This window comes from Neofelis nebulosa, chromosome 13, assembly GCF_028018385.1.
Source record: "Neofelis nebulosa isolate mNeoNeb1 chromosome 13, mNeoNeb1.pri, whole genome shotgun sequence".
Taxonomy (NCBI): Eukaryota; Metazoa; Chordata; class Mammalia; order Carnivora; family Felidae; genus Neofelis; species Neofelis nebulosa.
In genome coordinates this window covers 86,248,036-86,270,555 of record NC_080794.1, presented here as the reverse complement: position 1 = coordinate 86,270,555, position 22,520 = coordinate 86,248,036, and the positions used below count along the sequence as shown (strand labels likewise).

Here is a 22,520-nt window from a genome sequence, read left to right as displayed (position 1 = left end):
TTAAGGAACAATATTTTAATAATCAGCATTGAATAATTTAGTAACGATACTGTAAGTAACAATCATTTCCAGTATCTCTTTAGCCAAGCCAACCACGTACTCCGTTAAGATAGGGGTGCCCATACAGTGCTTGCTAGACGGAGAGACCACCTTCCAAAACCCATCAAAGGGTAGAACGAACCCCCGGAAGCAAGAGTGAGAGAATAAGGCTGCTTCGGTCCATTTCCAAAGTCTGCAAGAGACCAGCAAGAAAGAGGCATAACTGGTCTCCATCTTAATTCAGTGAATCTTCAGATTATTCAATGTGGTTAGCTTTTTTTTTTGTGAATTCTTGTGAATTTTCCAAGTATCCTTCTATTTTTTTTTTTAATTTTTTAAGTTAATTTATTTTGAGAGAGACAGAGTGTACGGGAGGGGCAGAGAGAGAGGGAGAGAAAAAGAATCCCAAGCAGGCTCCTCGCAGCCAGCGCAGGGCCAGATGTGGGGCTCTCAAACTCACAAACTGAGAGATCATGACCTGAGCTGAAGTTGGACCCTTAACCACCTGAACCACCCAGGCACCCCTCAAGTATCCTTCTCTACCAAGTAGACAGGAGGGGTGTGCTCAGTAACACCTGCTTAGGTCTTATTTAGAATGTCACAAAGTACAGGGACGCCTGGGTGGCTCAGTCACTTAAGCGTCCACCTTCAGCTCGGGTCACGATCTCGCGGTTCGTGGGATCGAGCCCGGAGTTGGAGCTTGTGTTGACAGTGCAGAGACTGCTTGGGATTTTCTCTCTCCCTCCCTTTTGGCCCCTCCCCCAGCCCCCCCCCTCAAAAGAAACTTTCAAAAGAAAGAAAGGTGTTTTATAAGAGACTGTGGGGAACAGAATGGAGATGATTGCCTTGAGTATTTCACATAAAGACATAAGGAGTCCTAAATGTGTCCATGATGTAGGCACTCCTCTGCAGAAGGGACCCCAAACTGGTTTAATAAAATAGGTCAGATTGTTTTTTAAGTTTGAACTAAATAATGGGGCTCTATATTTGTTCCTTTTAGGGGATTGGATTTGGTCAAGTGTTGACAAAATTCGGTCAAGTGGTCAATGGCAGGGGAGAGAAGTAGACAGGGGCTGGGGAAAGGCCAAGGAGATGTGAACTATACATTGTGTTCTTGTGTTTGCTTTGAGGACCATTCAGACAGCCCCCTTGGCGCAGCTGTGACCCTGGCACATGAGCTGGGCCACAATTTCGGGATGAACCATGACACTCTGGAAAGAGGCTGTGGCTGCAGTGTGGCTGCTGACAAAGGAGGCTGTATCATGAACCCTTCGACCGGGCAAGTACCGACATTTCTCTACTTGTAGAGCTGGGCCTGACGTTGAAGTGCATATTGGGAAACTGCTGAGCAAAAATCTCCCTGGTTTCCTGGCAAGAGCACCCATGGAAACTTCCAGAAAGAAGTCCCTTCCTAAGTAGCAAGAGTGAACTGCACTCCTCTGAGAAGGTCATAGGCAACCAGATGGCAATGCCACATGGCATAAGGATGGACTTCTCTGAGAAGTGGCGGGGGCGGGGGAGGGGTAGACACTGTCTTTGTTTAGAAATTGAGACATTATCCTACAATCTGAGCACATGTTTTCTATTTGAGCCCACAGCTCCAGTGCCCCGGCCATCCTAGGGCCTGGAAACTCGCTGGGCAGAGGGGTCAAGGTTAGATGGGTCACACGTCCTTCAGAGCGTGCTAGTTGGGGAGTGTTTCTTCCCTCAGGGTTGGCCCAATGACGTCTCTGAAATACATCGATAGCACGGGGCCGGGGGGGGTGTGGCGGGGGGGGGAAGGTACCAGCGTCCCTACATCTGATGCATCCACCTTATTGGATCTGAGAGGTTTCAATGACGTGACTGCTCCCTTTCGGTCAATTACATCTTTCTTCCTCATGGAATGCCTTTCAGAAACTCTAGACTTGGTTCACCTGGGAAAAAAAGGAAGGTAGTTTCACTAAGGTACCATTCAAATGAGGTGGAAAGAGACATCACGTGGAGTGATTGAGTACCGGTTCTGATTAGATCCCGAAGCCTCCACGAGCCCATCCCAAACCCGAGTGCTGTGCTAATGTGGGGAGATTTTCATTAGGAAAGGAGAACACGCACTTGTTACCATCTCCTTTTTTTATATCTGAATGAGACCTTCCCAGCTCTTGTCTTCACGGCACTTTCCCGGCGAAGCTCGCTCTCTGGGCTTGCTGAAGGCCGCACTACCATGGGAAGCCAGTCCGGACTTACAGCCCAAAGACTGGCCTCTCTGAAGACCTACTGGCAGGGGGCCAGGCCTGGCGTGAGGCGGGGGGGGGGGACACCTGCCAGAGGCACAAAGGCCCCAGGAGAGGGATGGATTGTTACAAAATGCACTTATGCTTTGGCAAGCAGCAGCTTTGGGGGGCTCCTCAGCTGGCTCCTAGGGCATCACATTCCCCCCAGAAACAAAGACTGGGCGGCGCTGCACATCGTCCCTGCGTGAGAAGTGTTCGTGAGGCATCTCCTTGTCACCTTATTAGCAAGTTACTGCTTCTCTTCACCGCCATTAGCACGGAACCTTCGGGGATGCATCCTTTTTGCCTCTGGTTCTGTCTTCAGCATGACTCAAGGGAGTCACCAAGACCTTGTAGAGGAACTCGCTCTGAGTCTGTGATACCAGAAGCCAAGAACCTGAGCCCAAAGTGCTAGTACCTTAGGCCAACAGCAACAGGAAATGAAATATTGCAAAACCCTAGATACTAACAAGGGAGCTCCCCAAGAGGGACACAGGCTTCTCTGAGAAAGTGTGTAGGACTCTTGTCATGTAAACAGTCCAGGCAGAGGCAAGATAACTATCTGCTGGGCATTTGGGGCAAAAAATTCCTTCTTAGGATGTGAGGTTGGGCCAGGGGCCTGTAGGTATCTCCTTTTTCCCGTGGAATACTGGCCAGACAGACCCCAGCATCACTGGCCAGCTTGCTGCGTGAATCTCAGACAAGGAAGCTGGTAGGAAATTAACATACAACTGAGTGGTCTTCAGGCTTTCTCATTCCTGATGAACTCCAAGTGGCTACAGAAAATTCTCTGTTTCCTTAATTTCCCTGATGATCAAATAGGCACCAAACATTAGCCTCTATTCCCCCCACAAGTGGTTTCCAGTGGCTAATATTGTGTATGTTTTACAACTCTTGATAAACTTGGCAGACGGAAGAGAGGAAAATCTAGACTGGGAACTCTGGACTGAGACTGAAGAGACGGAGTAGCCCCTGTTCTGATACCAATTGTTCTGGGTAATACAGGCAAATGGGTAACCCCTCTGTCTTCCCATTCTTCATCAGGAAAATGAGTGAGCTAGTCTTTTTCCTTCCTTCCTTCCTTCCTTCCTTCCTTCCTTCCTTCCTTCCTTCCATCCATCCATCCATATTCATCCATCTCTCCATCTTTTCATCATCTCATCCATACCTCCACCCATCCTTCCACTTGTTCACATAGTCAACAAATATTTTTGACCCCTGGGCCTATTGTCATGGGGAACACACAGAGGAGGGAAACCCTATAGCTCTAAAAATTATATGATTCCGGAGGCATAACAGCAAGACCTACTTTCGGATACTCCCTATAATTTTGTGTAAACCCCTTCAACTGAGAAAGTCTTCGTGGCAGTGTTTAAGGATAGGAGCCAAATGACCCTGGAGATACTCGAAATTCATAGGTAGAAATGCTATTGTTAAGAGCTCAGCAAATCATTTCAAAGGGTTTTTCCCCCCTTACCAGAGGTTTGCTAATAGCCTTTACTTGATTTATATCTTATTAGCAATTTCTCAGTTTTCTCTTTTGCTGAGCTTGTGCTTTTGCGTAAATCTCTTCTATTTGGTTCTCGTTTATGATCCCACATTCCTGTCCAGAGAGTGGTGTTTTTAATTTTCTCAGATGGAAAGAAACTTCCTAAAGCAAGTGGGTGAATTAATCACAAAAGTCCACAGTGAGGGGGAGGTCAAGCCGCCCAGGCAACCCTCAGCCATCCATCACCCATCGGAGACCTTCCAGGCTGCTTTTAATCTGCAGTATTATCTCAACGTGGTCATTCTCTTACCTCACAGGGGCCCCTTGAGAGCAGCGGAGTGGATTAAATGAGATCACGTGTCTTTGTAAATTGTAAATCACTCCACAAATACACGGTGGTAGCATTGCTATTCTTGTTTAGCTCACAGGGGTGTTGGAACCATCGAGACGTTGAGGGCCTCTTCCAGAAGCCCTGTGCTCAGCTGCTGGAAAGCACTTTCATTCCCACTAAAGGTCCCTCAGCAACTCGCCCACAGTTTCTCTGTGAATGGCTCATTGTAAACCGGCCCACGTCCAAACACCAGCCCTCCTCCTGACTTCCTCTGCACCACTGATTCAGGCACCGGCAGCAAACGTTAAGAAATGTTATTCGAGTCGTAGCCTCGAAGGTGAGCCCCGAATAGAGACGAATCGGTGACTGCTTTAATGATACTCAGATCTTCCCAAATCACAAAGAACCAAGTATTGCAGATGGTTTCGAGGGGAAAAGCACAACCCTTGATATACCGTGTTTATTCCTTATCGAGGCATTCCAGAATCCCAACTCCGAAACATTCGCCGCCTGCCGTCATTGACAAATGGGACCCAAAGCCCTGGGAAAACTACCCTGGCATGCAGTCCTGCTACAACGGGGTGTTATGACTTGGGTCACATCTTACAGGATAGTTGGAGGGGGGGGTTCCTTGCAGGTTGTACCATTAATTACTGCAAGGCCAGCCGTGTGTGCGAGCATGTGTTTTATGTCTGTGGATAGTTAACATGAAGACCTGCCTTGGAAATTACTCTTTGGCAAAAGCAGTCTCTGGGGATTCGTGTGGGAGTTTAAACTCAATTGAGTCCATCCATTAATGAGCTCCGTGGAGCATTTGGTCTGAAAGGGTTTGAGGACAAAGCATGCCACATTTATGGGAGGAAGAAAAATGTGAAGAGTTTGAACACTTTTGGAAAAGATTACTTAGCGTCGTTGTAAATGTCACTTCCCAGAGTGGACCAAAAAAAAAAGCAGTATTGGCATTCAAAACCTACTCTCAGAGCTTCCTTTATTTTTTGCAGGAAGTTTTCTGTTAAAAAGAGTTGGAGTCAGAGAGCCTCTCATGGCGGGAATGTAGCTAAGTCTTAGGCTCATACTGACCCAGCTCCTGCGGGATATCACATGCCCTGATGCTCAGATGTCAGGGTGATAACCATGAACGGGACAGACCCCCTTCTTGCCTCCTGGAGCTTGAACTCTCTTGGGGAAGACAGACTTGAAAAACAATAAATTAAAAATCACAAGTTAAAAGGAGTGCTTTGAAGGACACACAGAAAGAGGGTGGAAAGGAAACGCGTGGGCTAGGGCCCCCCCCTTTTATTGGGGGCTTGGGGCAAAGCTCTCTTGGAGGTGACAGTTAAGCAAAAAGCAAAAGGAAGAGAGGGATGGAGAGTCCCCAGAGAGGGGGGAGGTCTTGCAGTTGGGTGGAGGGGACTGGAGACCAGGGGCTCGTGGGGCTGGATCCGGATGGGGGTGGGGCCTGGGGGCCTGGGGAGCTGGTGCCTGCTGGAGACGAAGGGGGTGGGGGGCGGCCGAGAGAGCAAAGCCCAGTCCACCAGACAGGGATGTGGTTTTGTCTCCAGGGCAATGAGAAGTCGTTGGAGGGTTTTAGGCAAAGCAAAACTATGATCTGACTTACCTTTTAAGATTTCTTCGCTTCTTTTTTTAAGGTTATTTATTTATTTTGAGAGAGAGAGTGCAGGGGGAAGGCAGAAGGAGTGGGAAAGAGAGAATCCCAAGCAGGCTCTGCGCTGTCAGCACAGAGCCTGACGTGGGGCTCGATCCCGCGATCCGGGACATCATGAACCAAAATGAAATCAAGAGTCAGACGCTCAGCTGACTGAGATACCCAGGCAGCCCGAGATTTCTTCACTTTTGAGATCACTAGCATTCAAGCGATTATGGCTTGCCAAATTAAGCGGTTTGTGTCTATTTTTGTAAAGGCAGGACATGCTTCTTGGAAAACCTAAGTAAGCACGACAGGGTATAAAGTCTGGTGTATTTTGCTGTAGTTAATAGGCATGGGGGATTCAATGAGAAGCGTCTTACATCAGCACCCCAGGCTGTGCGCCCCACACTCTCGCCTCCCAGCTTTGCATACGTGATGTACAAAATGCTGTTCTCTCTAGGATGTCACTTTGCTTTCCTTACACTAAGCATCCTTTGAGGACTCAACTTCAAAGAGCCACGGAAGAGCCCTTTCACACTCCGTGGGTGGGTATCTAAAAGGAATTACTGCAGAGTTTTCATGCTGATGGTAAGGATGAGGTTTGGGGCTCTTTGGGTTTTGTTTAATCCAGACTGGCAAATGGCTCCGAAGCAAAGGATGTGCTCCCCGGCTGCCAGCAGAGAGTGGAGAGCCGCAGGGTGTGCACCCAGGAGACTGCAGGCTAAGAAACTCAAATGAGCATGACCCCTTGCTCTCCAGCGGTGTAAATGATTTACATTAAGCTGAGGTTGGACGTTCAGGAATAACGTCCACAACTGGATCAGATAACCATGTTTAAGCACAAAGCACTCCCGTTCTGTGTCCTCAAAAGTTTGTATAATTGGCTCCTTCAATTCCATTTAATTCGATTCAGGAAACGTTCACTGCATACCTGCTCGCTACACAGCTGTCTGGACGTGTAGCACATCTGGATGGCCTCCGCCCAGGTTCGGCCTCCCCCCGTGACTCTGACTCAGGACAAGCCCGCTGCCAGGAAATGGGGTGAGGCAACCAAAGTGTAGTGAAACCACTCATTTACTCAACTAGGATTTACTGTGCCCCTGTGTGCCTGCCAGGTCCTAGGGAGCAGAGTAGGGGCACAGACCCAGAAGGAACCTTGACTTCTAAGAACTCGTGACAGGCAAGTAGACTGCTGATTACATAACAGAACCTCAGGACTCTGACGGGGGACGTTTTTGGTGCCGTAAGGCTCACCGCAGAGGCACCTGATCTGATCTATTTATAAGGTCCTGGGTTTCATGGCACCTCTTCTAGAAGCATATGCCTGTACAAAATAAGGAGGCATGTCTAAACATAACTATAAGACCATTTCACACTTCCAGAAAACCACCAACAACAACACTAATTCATTGTGAACTGGGAGCAGAAGTTGGAAGGGACTGGGGCGCCTGGGTGGCTCAGTCGGTTGAGCATCCGACTTTGGCTCAGGTCATGATCTCGCGGTTCATGAATTCAAGCCCCGCGTCAGGCTCTGTGCTGACAGCTCAGAGCCTGGAGCCTGCTTCGGATTCTGTGTCTCCCTCTCTCCCATGCTCATGCTCACTTGCTCTCTCTGTCTCTCTCTCTGTGTCTCTCTCTGTCTCTCTCAAAAATAAACATTCTTTAAAAAAATGTTGGAAGGGATGGTGGGCAGAGAACACATTCTGGGATACAATCCAGTCTGAACCCTAAAGAACTGAATGAGGTCAGGAGGACTCCCCCCGGGGATTTCTAGCTCACATTGCTGGGAAACTGGAGTTCTGTTTGAGGAGACTTCTCTCTGAAAATGTGTTTCAAGGAACTAAAATGAACTGCTCAATGAAATATTCCTCAGAATTGGGGATGTGGTGGGAACTGATAGAAATTGGATGTATTTTGGAAGTCTCTACTCTATGTAGAACTTACTTTCTTGAAGAATAGTGCAGGATCCATGTAATTAAAACTCACCCCCGCCCCCGAACCCTGCGGAACTGAGATCATGAAACACATTTATCAGAAGGGGATTTTGTAAGAAGGGGATTGTGGGAAATCATTTCCCCATATTGTCTCTTCATTTAAAGGTGATTATTGTTTTCTCAATGAAAAGTTTGGGAAAGGCTTCACGTCATTCTTCAAAGTATAGGGGGATACATGGACATTTTTATTCAAGGAGAGGACAAAGGGGGAACAGTGACAAAATGAAGAACTCTAGTAACATTAAAACACTACCGCCCAGAACCAGTTTAATTACCCAGCCAGAGTAATTTAGTTGGCTGCATCCCAACATTATCATAAGAGGGAAATGAACTGGCAAGAGAGATTCTCGAAAAGAGTTCAAGAGGGCACATCACTATGGAGAACGTTCTTGTTCCTCTCTGTGTAATTGGGTGTCGCTCACTGTAAAATACAGATGTTTGTCTGCAATTCATGCCGAGTTGGAATACTCAGAGTCCCTGCCCAAGAGCCCAGTAGAATCACCCTCCTCTCTTAAGCTGGGCACAAAACAGAGAGGTCAAGCTAGGGAGATGGGTCAGCATGGCCACTGCTCCTTAAATATCCCATTCGGGGGAAATGCACATGGGAGAACTTGACTTTGACCCTCAAGGATTGGATTCCACCGTCGTCGTTCATCAGTAACCTGGGTGTCATTTGTCGTGTATCGCACGTATCTTTAAAATGCCCATTTTAAGGATAAGAAAGCTGAGGCTCAGAAAGTTAAATGTACTGCCTACATTTTCAAAACAACCCAATTGGAAGCCCCAGGACATAAGGCTGAGTGCCCAGGTCCCAAGCCCCTGCCTTTCCACTTTCCTGTTACTTACCTCAAATCAAAATGCCACTGCTTGGCAGCAGCTAAGCCTCAGGAAGAGGAGAAGGGCGTCTATCCTGAGGTGGTGGTCAGAGAAAAGTGCTGGGCTTCCTTCCAGCTGCAGGCTTTGAGGGAGCTCCGTGCAGCTGGGCTCCACGCATCGAGGCTGAGGACAAGTGCGGGAGCTGTGCAGTTCAGTCCTACCGGTGTGTTTGCCACATGGACGTGGCCACAGCCGTGTTTGGGTTTCGTCTGTGGCCTGAAGCCTTCTCAGTAGAGAGCAGTGTCCCTGCACGACTTCTGGGAGGCAGGAAAACCGCCCCAGTTTTAAACCGTTTAGTTCTACAAACTTCCTTCAACTTATATTACAACAGCAGAGAATTATTTCCTGTCATTGCTCGTTAATCCAGCATTTTATTTGTGGTAGAACATGTGCGAAAACATTACAGCTGAAATTCTGCCAGTGCTTCCCTCCCCCCTCCCACACCACACACACACACACACACACGTGGCTTCCTCCTCTGCCCCGGGCGTATGGCACGGAGGCCACGACATAAGGTCAAGGGTAAATTTTGGGCCTCTCTGCCACCCAGCAATATCCAGCAGGACTCACTTCAAGCTCCACCAGGTCAGAAATTTTGTTTTGTTCTTGCTAAATCCTCATCCCCAGCACCTAAAACAGTGCCTGGCACATAGTGAAGTGCAGTAAATACTTCTTGAATCAAAGCATGGATGGATAAAAGAATGGGTCAGTAGATGAATGGATAATGGTGACTGGAATGATAGATGGGCGTGTGGGTGGGTGGATGGATGGATAGGAAGGAAGGAAGGAAGGAAGGAAGGAAGGAAGGAAGGAAGGAAGGAAGAATGGTGGGTGGACAGATGGATGGTTGGAATGATGGAAGGGAGGGAGGGAAAGAAGGATGGGAAGGAAGGAAGGGAAAAAGGGAGGGAGGGAAGGAAGGGAGAACAGTGGGTGGACTGATGGATGGATGGATGGATGGAATGATGGAAGGGAGGGAGGGGAAGAAGGCTGGGAAGCAAAGAAGGAAAGGGAAGGAAGGAAGGAAGGAAGGAAGGAAGGAAGGAAGGAAGGAAGGAAGGAAGGAAGGAAGGAAGGAAGGAAGGAAGAATGGGTGGACTGATGGATGGATGGATGGATGGATGGAATGATGGAAGGAAGGGAGGGAGGGGAAGAAGGATGGGAAGGAAGGAAGGGAAGGGAGAACGGTGGGTGGACTGACGGATAGATGGATGGATAGTGGTTGCAGCACAATCAGATGTATGCAGAGTGAGGCCATCTTTCCACCTTCCGTGTAACGGCTAAACCTCCGGGGTGAAGGCTGAGCCTGTGGTCTCTTACACTAACCAGCATTCACAGCACTGCCGTTTTCATTTGTTGTATATCCCACATCATTCTACAGTGGATTTGTAATAGCTTCAAGAATAGATATGATATAATAAATAGAAAAGCAAAAACAAAATGAAAAATAAAAATAAAAAAGAATGAGAGCTGAGAACCCCCAGGGAAATGGGTGGCAAATCGGTGGCTGGGTCCATCGCTTTTCTCGTACATGCTCCATGGAGATCAGAGTGACCAGAGCAATTTGCTTTCAAACAGTGGGGTCCTTTCTGAAGCGTCTCCCGCTGAAAGCCTTTGCTTAATTTAGCAGAAGTGAGAGGAGACGGGACAAAAATATAAAATCTACAAGTAGTGGTAAGGGACGCCTTCCATGATAAGGTGGCTCAGTCAGTTAAGAGTCCAACTCTTGGTTTCGGCTCAGGTCATGATGTCACAGTTCATGAGTTCGAGCCCCACGTTCAACCCTGCGCTGACTATGCAGAGCCTGCTTAGGGTCCTCTCTCTCTCTCTCTCTCTCTCTCTCTCTCTCTCTCTCTCTCTCTCTCTCTGTGCCTCTCCATGGCTTGTTATCTCTCTCTGTCTCAAAATATAAATGAATGACTGAATGAATGAATGAATGAATGAAAGTAGTAGTAAGAGTAATGCCTTGTAGACTTTATGGGCCACTCTCCAGTCTGCAAAGAACTTTCATGTCTCCTTCTCATTTGATTGTGCCTGAGAGGAAAGGGCAAATACAATCGCCTCCATTTTACAGATGAAAAACACTGAAGTTTGAGGAGCCTAGTGGCCCCATAGCGGGTCAGGACCGGACTCTAATGTCAGCCCACAGCTTCCGGTTCTTGGCCCCTTCCTTCACACCTCCCCGGGTGTCTCTGAGCAGAGGGGACTTTGGTTCCCCATCACGGGGGTGGGGGTGGGGCCACGGGCCAGTCCTTCACCCTCCTTGAGTTCTGGCTTGCCCTGATGGCGACTCCCGTGCCAAGGAGCCCAGCGAGGCAAGACCAGGGCTCGTACAAACTTCAGCCCCGGTTGGGTGGCTCGGAGGTGGCTGGCCGTGACCGCCTGCCTCTATCACATTTGATGAAACGTGTCGTCCCTGTTACAGACTCAGAGTCAGCAGAAGCAGCTGGCATCATCTTCGCAGGTCTGTCTGCTAGGGTCGGGGGAAAGAACGGAGTTATCTTGGACGCGCTCCCTGTCCCTCATTGACCTCTGGATCTGTCTGCCTCTGCCAGAGCCCGGTCCCTGGCCAGCCCCACGCGCAGACAGAGGCCTTTTCTCGTAAGGAAGCTGAGAAGCTCCGCCAAGCCCCGGCCCCTGATGGGCCGGGGGCCCCCCCGCCCTCACTCCCCGGGCCCTCCAGGACTGGGTTCAGGAGGAAACAGCTGCCCGCGCACAGGAGCGAAAGGTCTCGTCTCTGGTAACGTCCAGAGACCTCCCGCGCACCCCTCAACTGACCAGAGCTCAGCGGGCCTCTTTCTTTATTGAGAATTCAGGGAAATTACATTTGGGCTTCAATTGGTTTCCAGGGAGGAGGAGCAGAGGTCAAAGTTCACATGTAGCAACATGAATTATAATGGGCCACAGATGGCGTCCTTCTGAATCCCAGGCGTTTGCTATTAACGCTGGACCTGCCCTACTAAGGACGGTTTTGATCAGGTTGGGCCTGGCCTGGCCCTTTCCTTTGCCTTCTGCAGCCCAGCTGGTGGGCCCGCTGGGTCGCCTTCCGTTCCCAGAGTTGACGGGAGGAACTCCTTTCGGGTGCCCCGGGTCCTGCTCCGCTGCGCGAGCCAGTGCTCCTGGTGTCACGCCCCGTGCACGCATGGGTGGGCAGAATGCAGACTCGGGCTTCCTTCGGTCCCCCCCACCCCCCGACCGCCCCGAGGAGTCTTCCGCCCTCAGCTTGTTGGGGCCCCAACAGGCTCACAATCTCCCCCAGGTGGGTGCCTTCCGGCCCGTGCTTGACCTCAGGTGCTGGATAAATCCCCAGACCTGGCCTTTGTTTCCCGTCTCACCGGAGATGTTCGGGGAGGGGCCGGGAGGGTCTCCTTGGAGTAACGTGCCTGCCGTGTGGCCGGTTTGGCTTCTGCCTCCACCTGACTCCAGCCACCCGTCCTTGACTCGGGTCCAGCCTGAGACTGCCCTGCGGCCCTTCCCCAGGGGGTGCCTCCCGGAAGCCGCTTCTCAAGGCCTCGTGACTGTCGTGGAGGCACCGTGGTTGCACTGAACGTGGGACTTCAGGTCAGAGAGCAGTGTTTCCACACGTGAGACGACTATGACGTGGCACCGGACCTCTCTGAGCCTCAGTTTCCTCATCTGCACAATAGAGATGATGTCCTCTGACCCACGGGGGGGCGGGGCTGGGTGAGTGAGAGTGCCCACCGAGCACCCGGCCCACAGCAGGGACTCGCCGACCAGTGGTAACTGCTGTGAATAATTATGCTCATTATTGCCGACATGCAAGGCAAAATGGAGCCCAAGGCCCCGAAATGGGCCTCCTTGAGCTGTTCCTCCGTCCTGCCAGGCTGCTGGGGACCAGGCCGGTCCCAAAAGCACCCCCTCCTCCTCTGCCCCTAAATTCTGCGCGTGGTGATCAAGTTTTCATTCCTGGGCATAACTGTGGAAAACCTAAAGGTCTGTTTAAAGATGGCCCTAGGATTTGGGCTTTGAAACTTGACCGAGTAAAGTCCATCCCCAAGGTGACCTCGGGCATCCTCTCTCGCCGTAAACAGGCCTCATGCTCAGGGAGGTAAGAGAAGACGGTGATCGTGTGGGGTTTGTGCTCCTGGAGGGACTAGGAACATGGAACGTCAGCTCTGAACTGGGTGAATTTGAGGCATTGTTGTTGGTTTTTGGTTTTTTTTTTATAATTTTTTTTAACGTTTATTTTTGAGACAGAGAGAGCCAGAGCATGAATGGGGGAGGGTCAGAGAGAGAGAGAGGGAGACACAGAATCTGAAACAGGCTCCAGGCTCTGAGCTGTCAGCACAGAGCCCGACGCGGGGCTCGAACTCACGAACCGTGAGATCATGACCTGAGCTGAAGTCGGAGGCTTAACCGACTGAGCCACCCAGGTGCCCCAAGGCGTTGTTTTTGAAAGAAGGTCATCAGGCTCGTTGTGGAATTCATGGGGAGAATGAGCCATCCGATCGCGTTCTCAGAGAACGGAGGCCAGGTCGACTCTCTTTGGGGTCCTCTTCCACCCCGAGCTCGGGGCCTGGCCTCGGCTGTGGAGTCCAAGGTTGGACAGGTACGTAGAATATGCTCACGGGATGTGTGCTTTGGGAGAGACTTGGAACAAGCTTCCAGGAACTGATCACAACCATGACCGAGTGGCAGGTAAGAGTCGTCCAGATGCCTTTTTTGTTTGTGTTAGTTAGTTGTTTACGCTCCTAAGTTCTGGTTGAGCTACAGGAGCCCCCGCCCTTGCATTCCTGACGAGCATCTTTCTGCTCCTTTCACACCATGTATGTATCAAAATGAGGCCTGGTACTTAACTGCCTGATCCTCCCGGGCCTCCTGAATCGTCTTCCTCTCCAGCTTCCATGTACTTGTGGTTTTACAGTTTAACGATTGCTACGTACGGGCCACAATCGATGATGAATTCTGCACCCTGTGGACAATGCTTCTAAGTCCTCGAATGTACGAGGCACTGACAGTCAGTAATTTCAAGGCACTAAGACACAACTCTTAGAAATACACAGCTTGTTTCTGGGAATACTGGCAACGAGCATCTCACGATGCTTTGATGTTAACTCGCGACTTCCCCATTTTTGTTACAAGCTCACGGATCCTGACCCGTGGAGTGTGAGGCCGTTGTTGTCACCCCGATCTGTAGATGTGACCACTGAGGCTTGGTTTTAAATCTTGGCTTTAGTTTTGATAGACGGGTTCCAGCTTCCCCGTTCGATTCTTCTCCACCTGCTCTGTGCAACGCGCCCAGGTGAAGAGCCCACCCCCCACCCCCACCCCACCGGCCTGTGGAATCTGTCACCTACAAAGAGAAATCGGTGGGAAGCAGAAAGTCGACAACACATTTTCCAAAACCAGCTATGCCTTAATCATTTATCAGCTGTGGGAGAAGCGAGGCTCCTGTTTGTTGTTCGTTGGGGTTTTTTTCTTTTCCAATCGATTTAAACAGAGAAATCTGGATGGCTTCCCATCCATCCTGGTTTCCTGCGACGTTAGCTTTTTTCTGTCACACCGATGCGTCTGCTCCAAGGTGTTCTCAGCGGCTGCCCAGGCCATTTCCCCCTCCTTTTTCCCGGGTCACTTCAGTGTCGTTCCTGCAGGCAGCACCACAGACTGATGTCACCCCCAGAGCGCGGAGCTGGGAACCCGGCACACATTTATTAATGAGGCAACAGCATCTCGGGAAACCCGGTGCGTGGTGACCTGTGGTCCCCGTGAATCCAGCCTGGTTACACCTGCTTTCCCTGGCTGCCTCCTTTCCCACAAGAAAGGCCTTTGTCCCCAGATAATACCCAGAGAGCTTTTGCAAGGCAGATAACTCCCGACTTCTACTGTCAAGGCTGATAAATTGGCTTAGTATGGTTCACCCCAAGAATATAGCACTGAATCTCACAATAGACTTCTGCAAGCAGAGAATTTTCTGACTACAGATTTGTCAACGTAAAAGTAACCCCTAATAATGTTTTACTTGGCAGCTTTGTGACAGCTAAAATATTAAGCCGTGGCTGCATTTACCGTGAGAAGCGTTCCTCTTTGGAAAAGGGGGTTTTGTGTTTTGTTTTTTTCCAGAATCGCCCAGCTGTCCGTTTCATCCACGTTTTATTTCTGACCTTGCATTCTGCATGGTAAATTTGTCCCCAAGCATCCTTGGTTGTTAAATATTAGAGGCAAAGGCGGAAATGTAATGGAAGAGGTCACATCTGGGCAGGACCCGTCACCCTGGCGTGGCATCTGCCCGGGAGTGGGAAGCAGCGATTTTTTTTCTGGGTCCTACATACAATCATTTGGAAGCGTGCTTGTGCGGAGGGGAGGAATCTTGCAGAAGGGCTTCTCGTCTAATTCTCCTGTTTTATTGCTTTGCCCCAGTCTATCATTGCTATCTGTCAATTCAATTAGCTGCTGGCCTGGCATTTTTGGGATAATGTACAAGATGTATTAAAATGCATGTTGTGGTGAACTTCCTGAAAGCTATGGGAGAAACAGAGGCTTGTCTTTTAAAGCTACCGACCCTGGGCTGCAGAAGATCTTTGATGTCGTGGGCAACTGTACGGCCCAGTTAGTGTTCTTTCCATCAGTCTTCCGGGGAATACAGCCATAAAATGAGACAGAAACAGCATAGACCAAAGGAAGGCAGAATCCCGTACACTGGAGTTTGAAGCAAGAGGAAGGAACTTGTTTCAGGACGGAAACCTCACTTTTCACAACCAGAACCTTCCGTGGCTCCTTAATTAGTATATAATATGACGAGTAGTTGGTCATTCTGGGATAACACTGATAGGTATTTGAAAATTTATTCGTGATTTGAGTTTGGCTCTTAGAGACAGATAGGGCCACCTGGGTGGCTCAGTCGGTTAGGCATCCAACTCTTGATCTCAGCCTGGGTCCTGATCTCCAGGTCGTGAGTTCAAGCCCTGCACTGGGCATGAAACCTACTTAAAAAAATAAAGGGGTGCCTGGGTGGCTCAGTCAGTTAAGTTTCCGACTCTTGGTTTCGGCTGACATGGTGATCTCATGGTTTTGTGAGTTCCAGCCCCATGTCGGGCTCTGCACTGGCAGCTCGGAGCCTGCTTGGGATTCTCTCTCCCTTTCTCTCTCTGTTCCTCCCCCACTTGCACTGGCTCTGTCTCTCTCAAAATAAATAAGTAAACTTAATTTTTTTTTTTTAAAGACAGATACTCATGGAATTTTTAGCACACGCCTAACCACATTTTCAAAATGCTATACGTAGGGCTTTTCTTAGAAAATGGAACCACAGTGTAAAACAGAACCATTTCTCTTTTTTAATATCTTTTATTAGAGTACATACAAGAGTGGGGGAGGGGCAGAGGGAGAGAGAATCTCAAGCAGGCTCTGTGCTCAGCATGGAGCCTGACATGGGACCCGATCCCACAACCCTGGGATCATGACCTGAGCCGGAATCAAGAGTTGGATGCTCAACCAACTGAGCCACACGGGTGCCCCAAACAGAACTGTTTCTAATTTAAAACAGTGCATGACAGGTGACCAATGAGGCACCTAGATTGTGTTTCTTATTTTTCAACATGAGTAGGTGTGGGTTTGTCCCTATATTATCTTTACAACATCTGAGTTTTAAATCTAGGTCAGTTGTTCCCAAACCTTAATTTTGGTAGTGTCGGAACACAGATGACCCTTGGAAACATTATGCTAAGTGAAAAAAGCCAGACCTAAGAGGTCACGTAATGTATGACTGCATTTATATGAAATGCCCAGAACAGGCAACTCCAAAGAGACAGAAAGCAGATGAGTGGCTGACAGGTCCTGCAAGGAGGAGGGAACGAGAAGTGACCACTTAATTAATGGGTATGGGGTTCATCTGGGGGGGGGGGTAAGGAGAATGTTCTGGAATTCCATTGTGGTGAGGGCTGCACAACATTATGAACGTACTAAAAGCTGCTACACTGTATACTTTTAAATGGAGAATTTTACGTGATGTGAGTTTTAACCCAATTTTTTTAATTTTTATTTGTTAATAAAATGTATTGTCATATTGGCTTACATACAACACCCAGCGCTCATCCTCAATGATCACAACATCCACATTCCTCACAACATCCAAGTGCCCTCCTCAATGCCCATCACCCATTTTCCCCATCACCCATTTTCCCCTGTCCGCCCCCAACCCCCATCCACCCTCGGTTTGTTCTACGTATTTAAGAGTCTCTTGTGGTTTGCCTTCCTCCCTCTCTGTAACGATTCCCCCCCCCCACCTTCCTCCATGGTCTTCTGTTAAGTTTCTCAAGATCCACATAGGAGTGAAAACATGATATCTGTCTTTCTCTGCCTGACTTATTTCACTTAGCATAATACCCTCCAGGTCCCTCCACGTTGCTACAAATGGCCAGAGTTCCTTCTTTCTCATTGCCAAGTAGTATTCCATTGTATCTATAAACCACAGCTTCTTTATCCATTTATCAGTTGATGGACATTTAGGCTCTTTCCACAATTTGGCTATTGTTGAAAGTGCTGCTATAAACGTTGGGGTACCTGTGCCCCTATGCGTCAGCACTCCTGTATCCCTTGGGTAGATTCCTAGCAGTGCTATTGCTGGGTCAGAGGGGAGATCTATTTGTAATTTTTTGAGGAACCTCCACACTGTTTTCCAGAGCGGCTGCACCAGTTTGCATTCCCACCAACAGTACAAGAGGGTTCCCATTTCTCCACATCCTCTCCAGCATCTATAGTCTCCTGATTTGTTCATTTTAGTCACTCTGACCGGCGTGAGGTGGTATCTGAGTGTGGTTTTGATTTGTATTTCCCTGATGAGGAGCGACGTTGAACATCTTCTCATGTGCCCGTTGGCCATCTGGATGTCTTCTTTAGAGAAGCGTCTATTCGTGTTTTCTGCCCATATCTTCACTGGATCATTTGTTTTTCGGGTGTGGAGTTCGGTGTAAAAAGTCACCTGGAGGGCTTGTGAAAACACAGATTACTGGGCCCTACCCCTGAGGTTTTCTGACTCAGTAGGTCTGGGTAGGGCCTGGGCATTTGCATTTCTGGTAAGTTGCAAAGTGATGCTAATGCAAGGGCCACACTCGGGGGACCACTCATCCAGGCATCTGTTGGGTGGGGGGATTTGTCCTCCGGTTTACATCCGTGCATCAAGGGTTTCTTGATCACTGCCCACGTTCTGGCCATTCGCTACAGGTAGTGCCGCGCTGAACTGACATCAGTAATGACGAAAATGGGGTTTTTAAATGACTGAACTTGGAATCAAAGCTAGCATCTGCCATCCCCTAACTGTACACTCTCGATCCAATCCTTCGTCTTGTTTGCACAATGAGCGTAGCAATACCTGTCTCTCTAGACTGCTTTGAACTTTTTTTTAATTTAAATTCAAGTTAGTTAACATACAGTGTAGTCTTGGCTTCAGGAGTGGAACCCAGGGTTTCATCTCTTGTGTATGACACCAAGTGCTCATCCTGAAAAGTGCCCTCCCTCGTGCCCATCACCCATTTAACCCATCCCCCTTCACCGCCCCCAGCAGCCTTCAGTTTATTCTCTGTATTTAAGAGTCTCTTATGGTTTGACCCCCTCTGTTTCTATCTTCTTTTTCCTTCCCTTCCCCTATGTTCATCTGTTGAGTTTCTCAAATTCCACAAATCATATGGTATTTACCTTTCTCAGACTGACTTAAATCAACTAGCGTAAGACCCTCTAGTTCCATCCACGTTGTTGCAAATGGCAAGATTTCATTCTTTTTCATCGCCGAGTAATATTCCATTTAAATTTAAATTTAAAAGCAAAAAAGCATTAAAAAAAAATAGTACTGTGAGAAAGCACCCACCATACCACCTAGCTAGTTCTCAATACATAGTTATTTCTTAAATATGTATCTGTATAGGTCAACTAAATATATACATTATAATTAAATATCATTTATGTTCTTATATAATTTCTACGTTATTTGGATGAGTATGCATGGTATATTTTATGCATACATAAACACGTGTCCATATTTTATTTCTATGGGTGGAGAGGCAGTGTGGGGCATGGGCGTGTCTGGTAGTTCCTTGGGCAAAGGTCAGATGGGGCAACAGTGGGAAGACATATTTGAATCATCTTGGGATCCTCCTCAGAGCTTCGAATGTAACAGACGCTTGAAAGTTGCTTCTTGCCTAAGTAAGTAGATGGCTGACAAGTGAAAGAGTAGTGAACACACTACACAAAATGTTTAATTCTGTCATCCTAACCTCCTTCAAAGTTAGAAAGGAGGGTGACATTTTCTGGTGACCCTCTTTTACGTGTGACTCCATTGAGGAAACAGCAATCTTAACAATCGCCGTGCTGATCGATGCCGCCCATGGGTTCTTGATGCTGTCCTGGGGAGTAGACTCCGTACGTTGTTCATGGTTCACTGGCATATTTTTTATGCCAATGAACGAACTGTTCTTTGGCTCTTAAGGCAAGACATCAGTGGTTCGCTAGGCAACCAGTGGTTCTTGGGACGTCAAACGTCTGCAAATATGTATAGATCAGGATTGTATTGTAATTAGGAGAGTCTAATATTTGGTGCCATCAAATTCCCTTTTGAGATTTAAAATCCTTTACCATCACTAAATTCTGTTTATTGGAGGAAGGGCCATTGGGTTAGATATGATTTTTAAAAAATTTTTCATGTTTGTTTATTTTTGAGAGAGACAGAGTACGAGTGGGGGAAGGGCAGAGAGTGAGGGAGACACAATCCGAAGGAGGCTCCAGGCTCTGAGCTGTCAGCACAGAGCCCAACGCGAGGCTTGAACCCACCAACTGGGAGATCATGACCTGAGCCAAAGCCGGACGCCCAACCTTGGGATTGAGTCACCCAGGTGCCCCTAGATATAATTTTTAAATATTCTCATCCTTACAACTGACAGGACCTCAGCAGAAGGGAGATGATGAGCATACCTTTGCTTGTCATTCAAAAATAGTTTCCTGAAAAGGGGGAAAATAATAAGAGTTTAGAGTTCTTATGAAAAATACCTTCAGCCATTATCAGTACCTTGTCCGTGCAGAGCAAAGCTCCCCGCCATTTAATGATACTCCTTGGTAGTCTACTTAGCATCATCATGAATTTGGGTGGCCGAGAGGTCTTCTATTTAGCACATTCCTCTAGACCAGTCCTATCTCTCCATCTACCTTTGAAGCAGCTCTTCCCTCTGCCTGGAATGTTCCTCCTCCAGATACACCCACAGTGTGGTCCCTCACCTCCTTCAGGTGAGAGCTTCAAATGCCACCCCCACACACACCCAGTGATGTCTTTCTCTACCACCCTTCCTAAAAGTTTAGTTCTTCCCACACACATCCTCTCCTCCTTGCCTGTTTAATTTTTCTCTTTAACATCCCTTTCTAGCACACTTCATTGGCCCCCTTACCTTATGCATTACCCACCTGCCCGGCTGGAATGGAAGCTCCATGATAATCAGGATTTTTCAATGCTTTGTTCACTGCCCCCCCCCCCACCATTTCTAAGAGAAATAGAAATTTACCATCATGCAGGTAACTCTACTTCTGAGAGCATCTAGCAGACACACGAACGCATTTGTGCCAACAAGGATCTGTTCTCCTCTCTCAAACGTTCTGAAGTTTAAGTCCTGGACTTAAACTAATCCCATCCATCTTCTTACTGTCTGTCCCTCTTCTTTAGTCTCATCTCTCCAAAGCCCAATATGCATTTGACATTTTGCAAGACAGTGAGACAGGAGGGTCTGGGGCTGGCCTCGGCCCCTAAGCCTTTAGCCTCCGAACACTGGTGGACATTCCGCCCATTTGCGAAACAGGGTGGTTCATTGATCTTCTCTCAACTAGTGTTGTTCTTGCTCTCAACCCTTCCTGAGCTTCACCGGTGACCCTACTGTCTTTTCTAGTTCACTGTGAAAACATTCTAGGAATCCGTTCCTTTCCAGAATGCATTGATAAGAGTTCATCACAACACCTGGCTGCATAGCACATGAGAACAAGGTTTAGGGTCTGGATCAGGCCCTGAGCTACGTAAGTGTCCTAGGACTGTCAACACAGAAGGAGGTCTGATCCTTTGCCTTGATGAAACATATTCCGTTGCAAAGAGAACGGCTCTCGATTCCCTGCACAACATACCGTTGTCTTGTCAACACAAAGCACTTCTAAATGGATAAAATTAGAATTTTCAGGTGATCATCACTTGAAGCTATTTGGCGTCATTTTGATATCAAGAGTAATCTGTCTGCCAAGGGAGGTTCTAAAGATTTCGAACGGAACTTTGTGACAGCACTGGAAGTAAGCCTTGCTTTATTATTATTACCTCTCCATCCAATGCAAGACATGCGCTTATTCATTGATTTGTAGACTCGAATTCTACTCCAGAGTTAATCACCCGAGGTGGATAAAACACATTAGGGGGGGATAAGACTGTGTTACCAGTTTATTCGCAGGAAATGATCCTGATCTCAAAATGTGCCAAATGATATTGAGTGGTGGCTGGTCTGCCACCTTTAGGGATACATCCAGCTTGCATTGGCTTGGCCAGTTGATTAGAATCCGGTCATAATGTCACCCCATAAATGTCCACATGGAAAGAGGGTGTTCAGGCTTGCCGGTCAACAGGCCCTACTTCCTCACTAAATAGCCGAACCTTCTGAGTTTCTGGCGTCCTTGCCCCTCATAACCATCGCTGCCTCAAGATATGAGAAAATGCATCTGAAGAAAGAGTGAGCTACCCTATGTGTGTTGGGTAACACTAACTGCTGTAGGAAACAAGCCCCTAATTTTCAGTGGCTTATCATAATAGAGGTGGGTTTCCCACCCAGATGACACTCCGAGGCTCTAAGCTGCCGGTGGCTTCCGTCCCAGCAGGGAGTCAGGACCAGACGCCCCCTCCTAGGACATTGCAATACCCTGAGCTCAGCTGACTGAGGGGAACGAAAGGACCTGAAGAGCCACAGTCCCTTCACCTTCAACCGGAAGCATTCCGCATCACTTCACCTCTGTTCACGTTCCATTGCCGAGAATAAGTCCTCTAGCCCATCCTGGAGCAAGGGGGTGGGGCAGCCCCTCTGGACCATGGAAGGTGGAACATGAACTATGCCGGGAAGGTTGGCCAACTTTGCCACATCCACTGTAGCCCTGGTGTTTTGAGGCAAGAGCAGGGCCCACACTTCCAGTCCCCTGCGTTTTCTTACAGCTCTGCTTTCAGAAGCAGTGATCTGCACTTCGTAGACCCGAATGCCAGCCTCAGCCGGCCCTCACCTACAGTGGGGTTGTGTCCATGGAACCGAGGAAGGGATACGCACAGTCATCTGTACCTGTCTCTTCCTTGTGCTTTCCAATGAGGACACCGGTGTGCGTTCGTATTACAAGCTGCAGGTCCCAAGGACTCATTTTTTTTTTGGTTATATCATTTCGTGCAGAACTGTTCATGATTGTCCATCATGAGATTCTGTACAAATCTGTCGATTTGAAAATGGTCAAAGAGGATTTGTTTTTTGGTAGAGCACTTCTTCCTTGGTAGCGTGGGCGCTGTATGGGGATAGATCTCAGGATATAGCCGAGTGCGCCTCGTTTTATGCCAGGCAATTAAGCCTTGGTTCACTGGGACTAAGGGTGGACATGTGGGCAGCGCTCGTCAGCGAGCCCCGTGAATCTCTGTACAAGAAAAGGCTCGAGAAGCCACTCTGTGCCTCGACGGCTGACTGTTTCAGCTCTTCTCCGCAGGTTCCCGTTCCCCATGGTGTTCAGCAGCTGCAGCAAGGAGGACCTAGAGGCCAGCCTGGAGAAAGGCATGGGAATGTGCCTCTTCAACCTGCCAGAAGTGAAGCAGTCTTTCGGGGGCCAGAAGTGCGGGAACGGATATGTGGAGCAAGGAGAGGAGTGTGACTGTGGAGGGCCGGAGGTAAGAGACGCCCCC

General features: G+C 48.5%; 1 protein-coding gene across 3 annotated transcripts in view; it reads left to right on the top strand.

Moving 5' to 3' along the window:
• Window positions 1-22,520, top strand: part of ADAM12 (ADAM metallopeptidase domain 12) — a 351,526-nt gene that overhangs the window by 265,795 nt on the left and 63,211 nt on the right. For all 3 annotated transcript variants that reach the window (XR_009252729.1, XM_058698080.1, XM_058698079.1), the window contains exons 11-12: window positions 1,170-1,318; window positions 22,328-22,505. Coding sequence is in view for 2 of the 3 variants with exons in the window: in XM_058698080.1 (XP_058554063.1) it covers window positions 1,170-1,318; window positions 22,328-22,505 (327 nt within the window). In the remaining variant the exon portion in view is untranslated. The remainder of the gene's footprint in view (window positions 1-1,169; window positions 1,319-22,327; window positions 22,506-22,520) is intronic.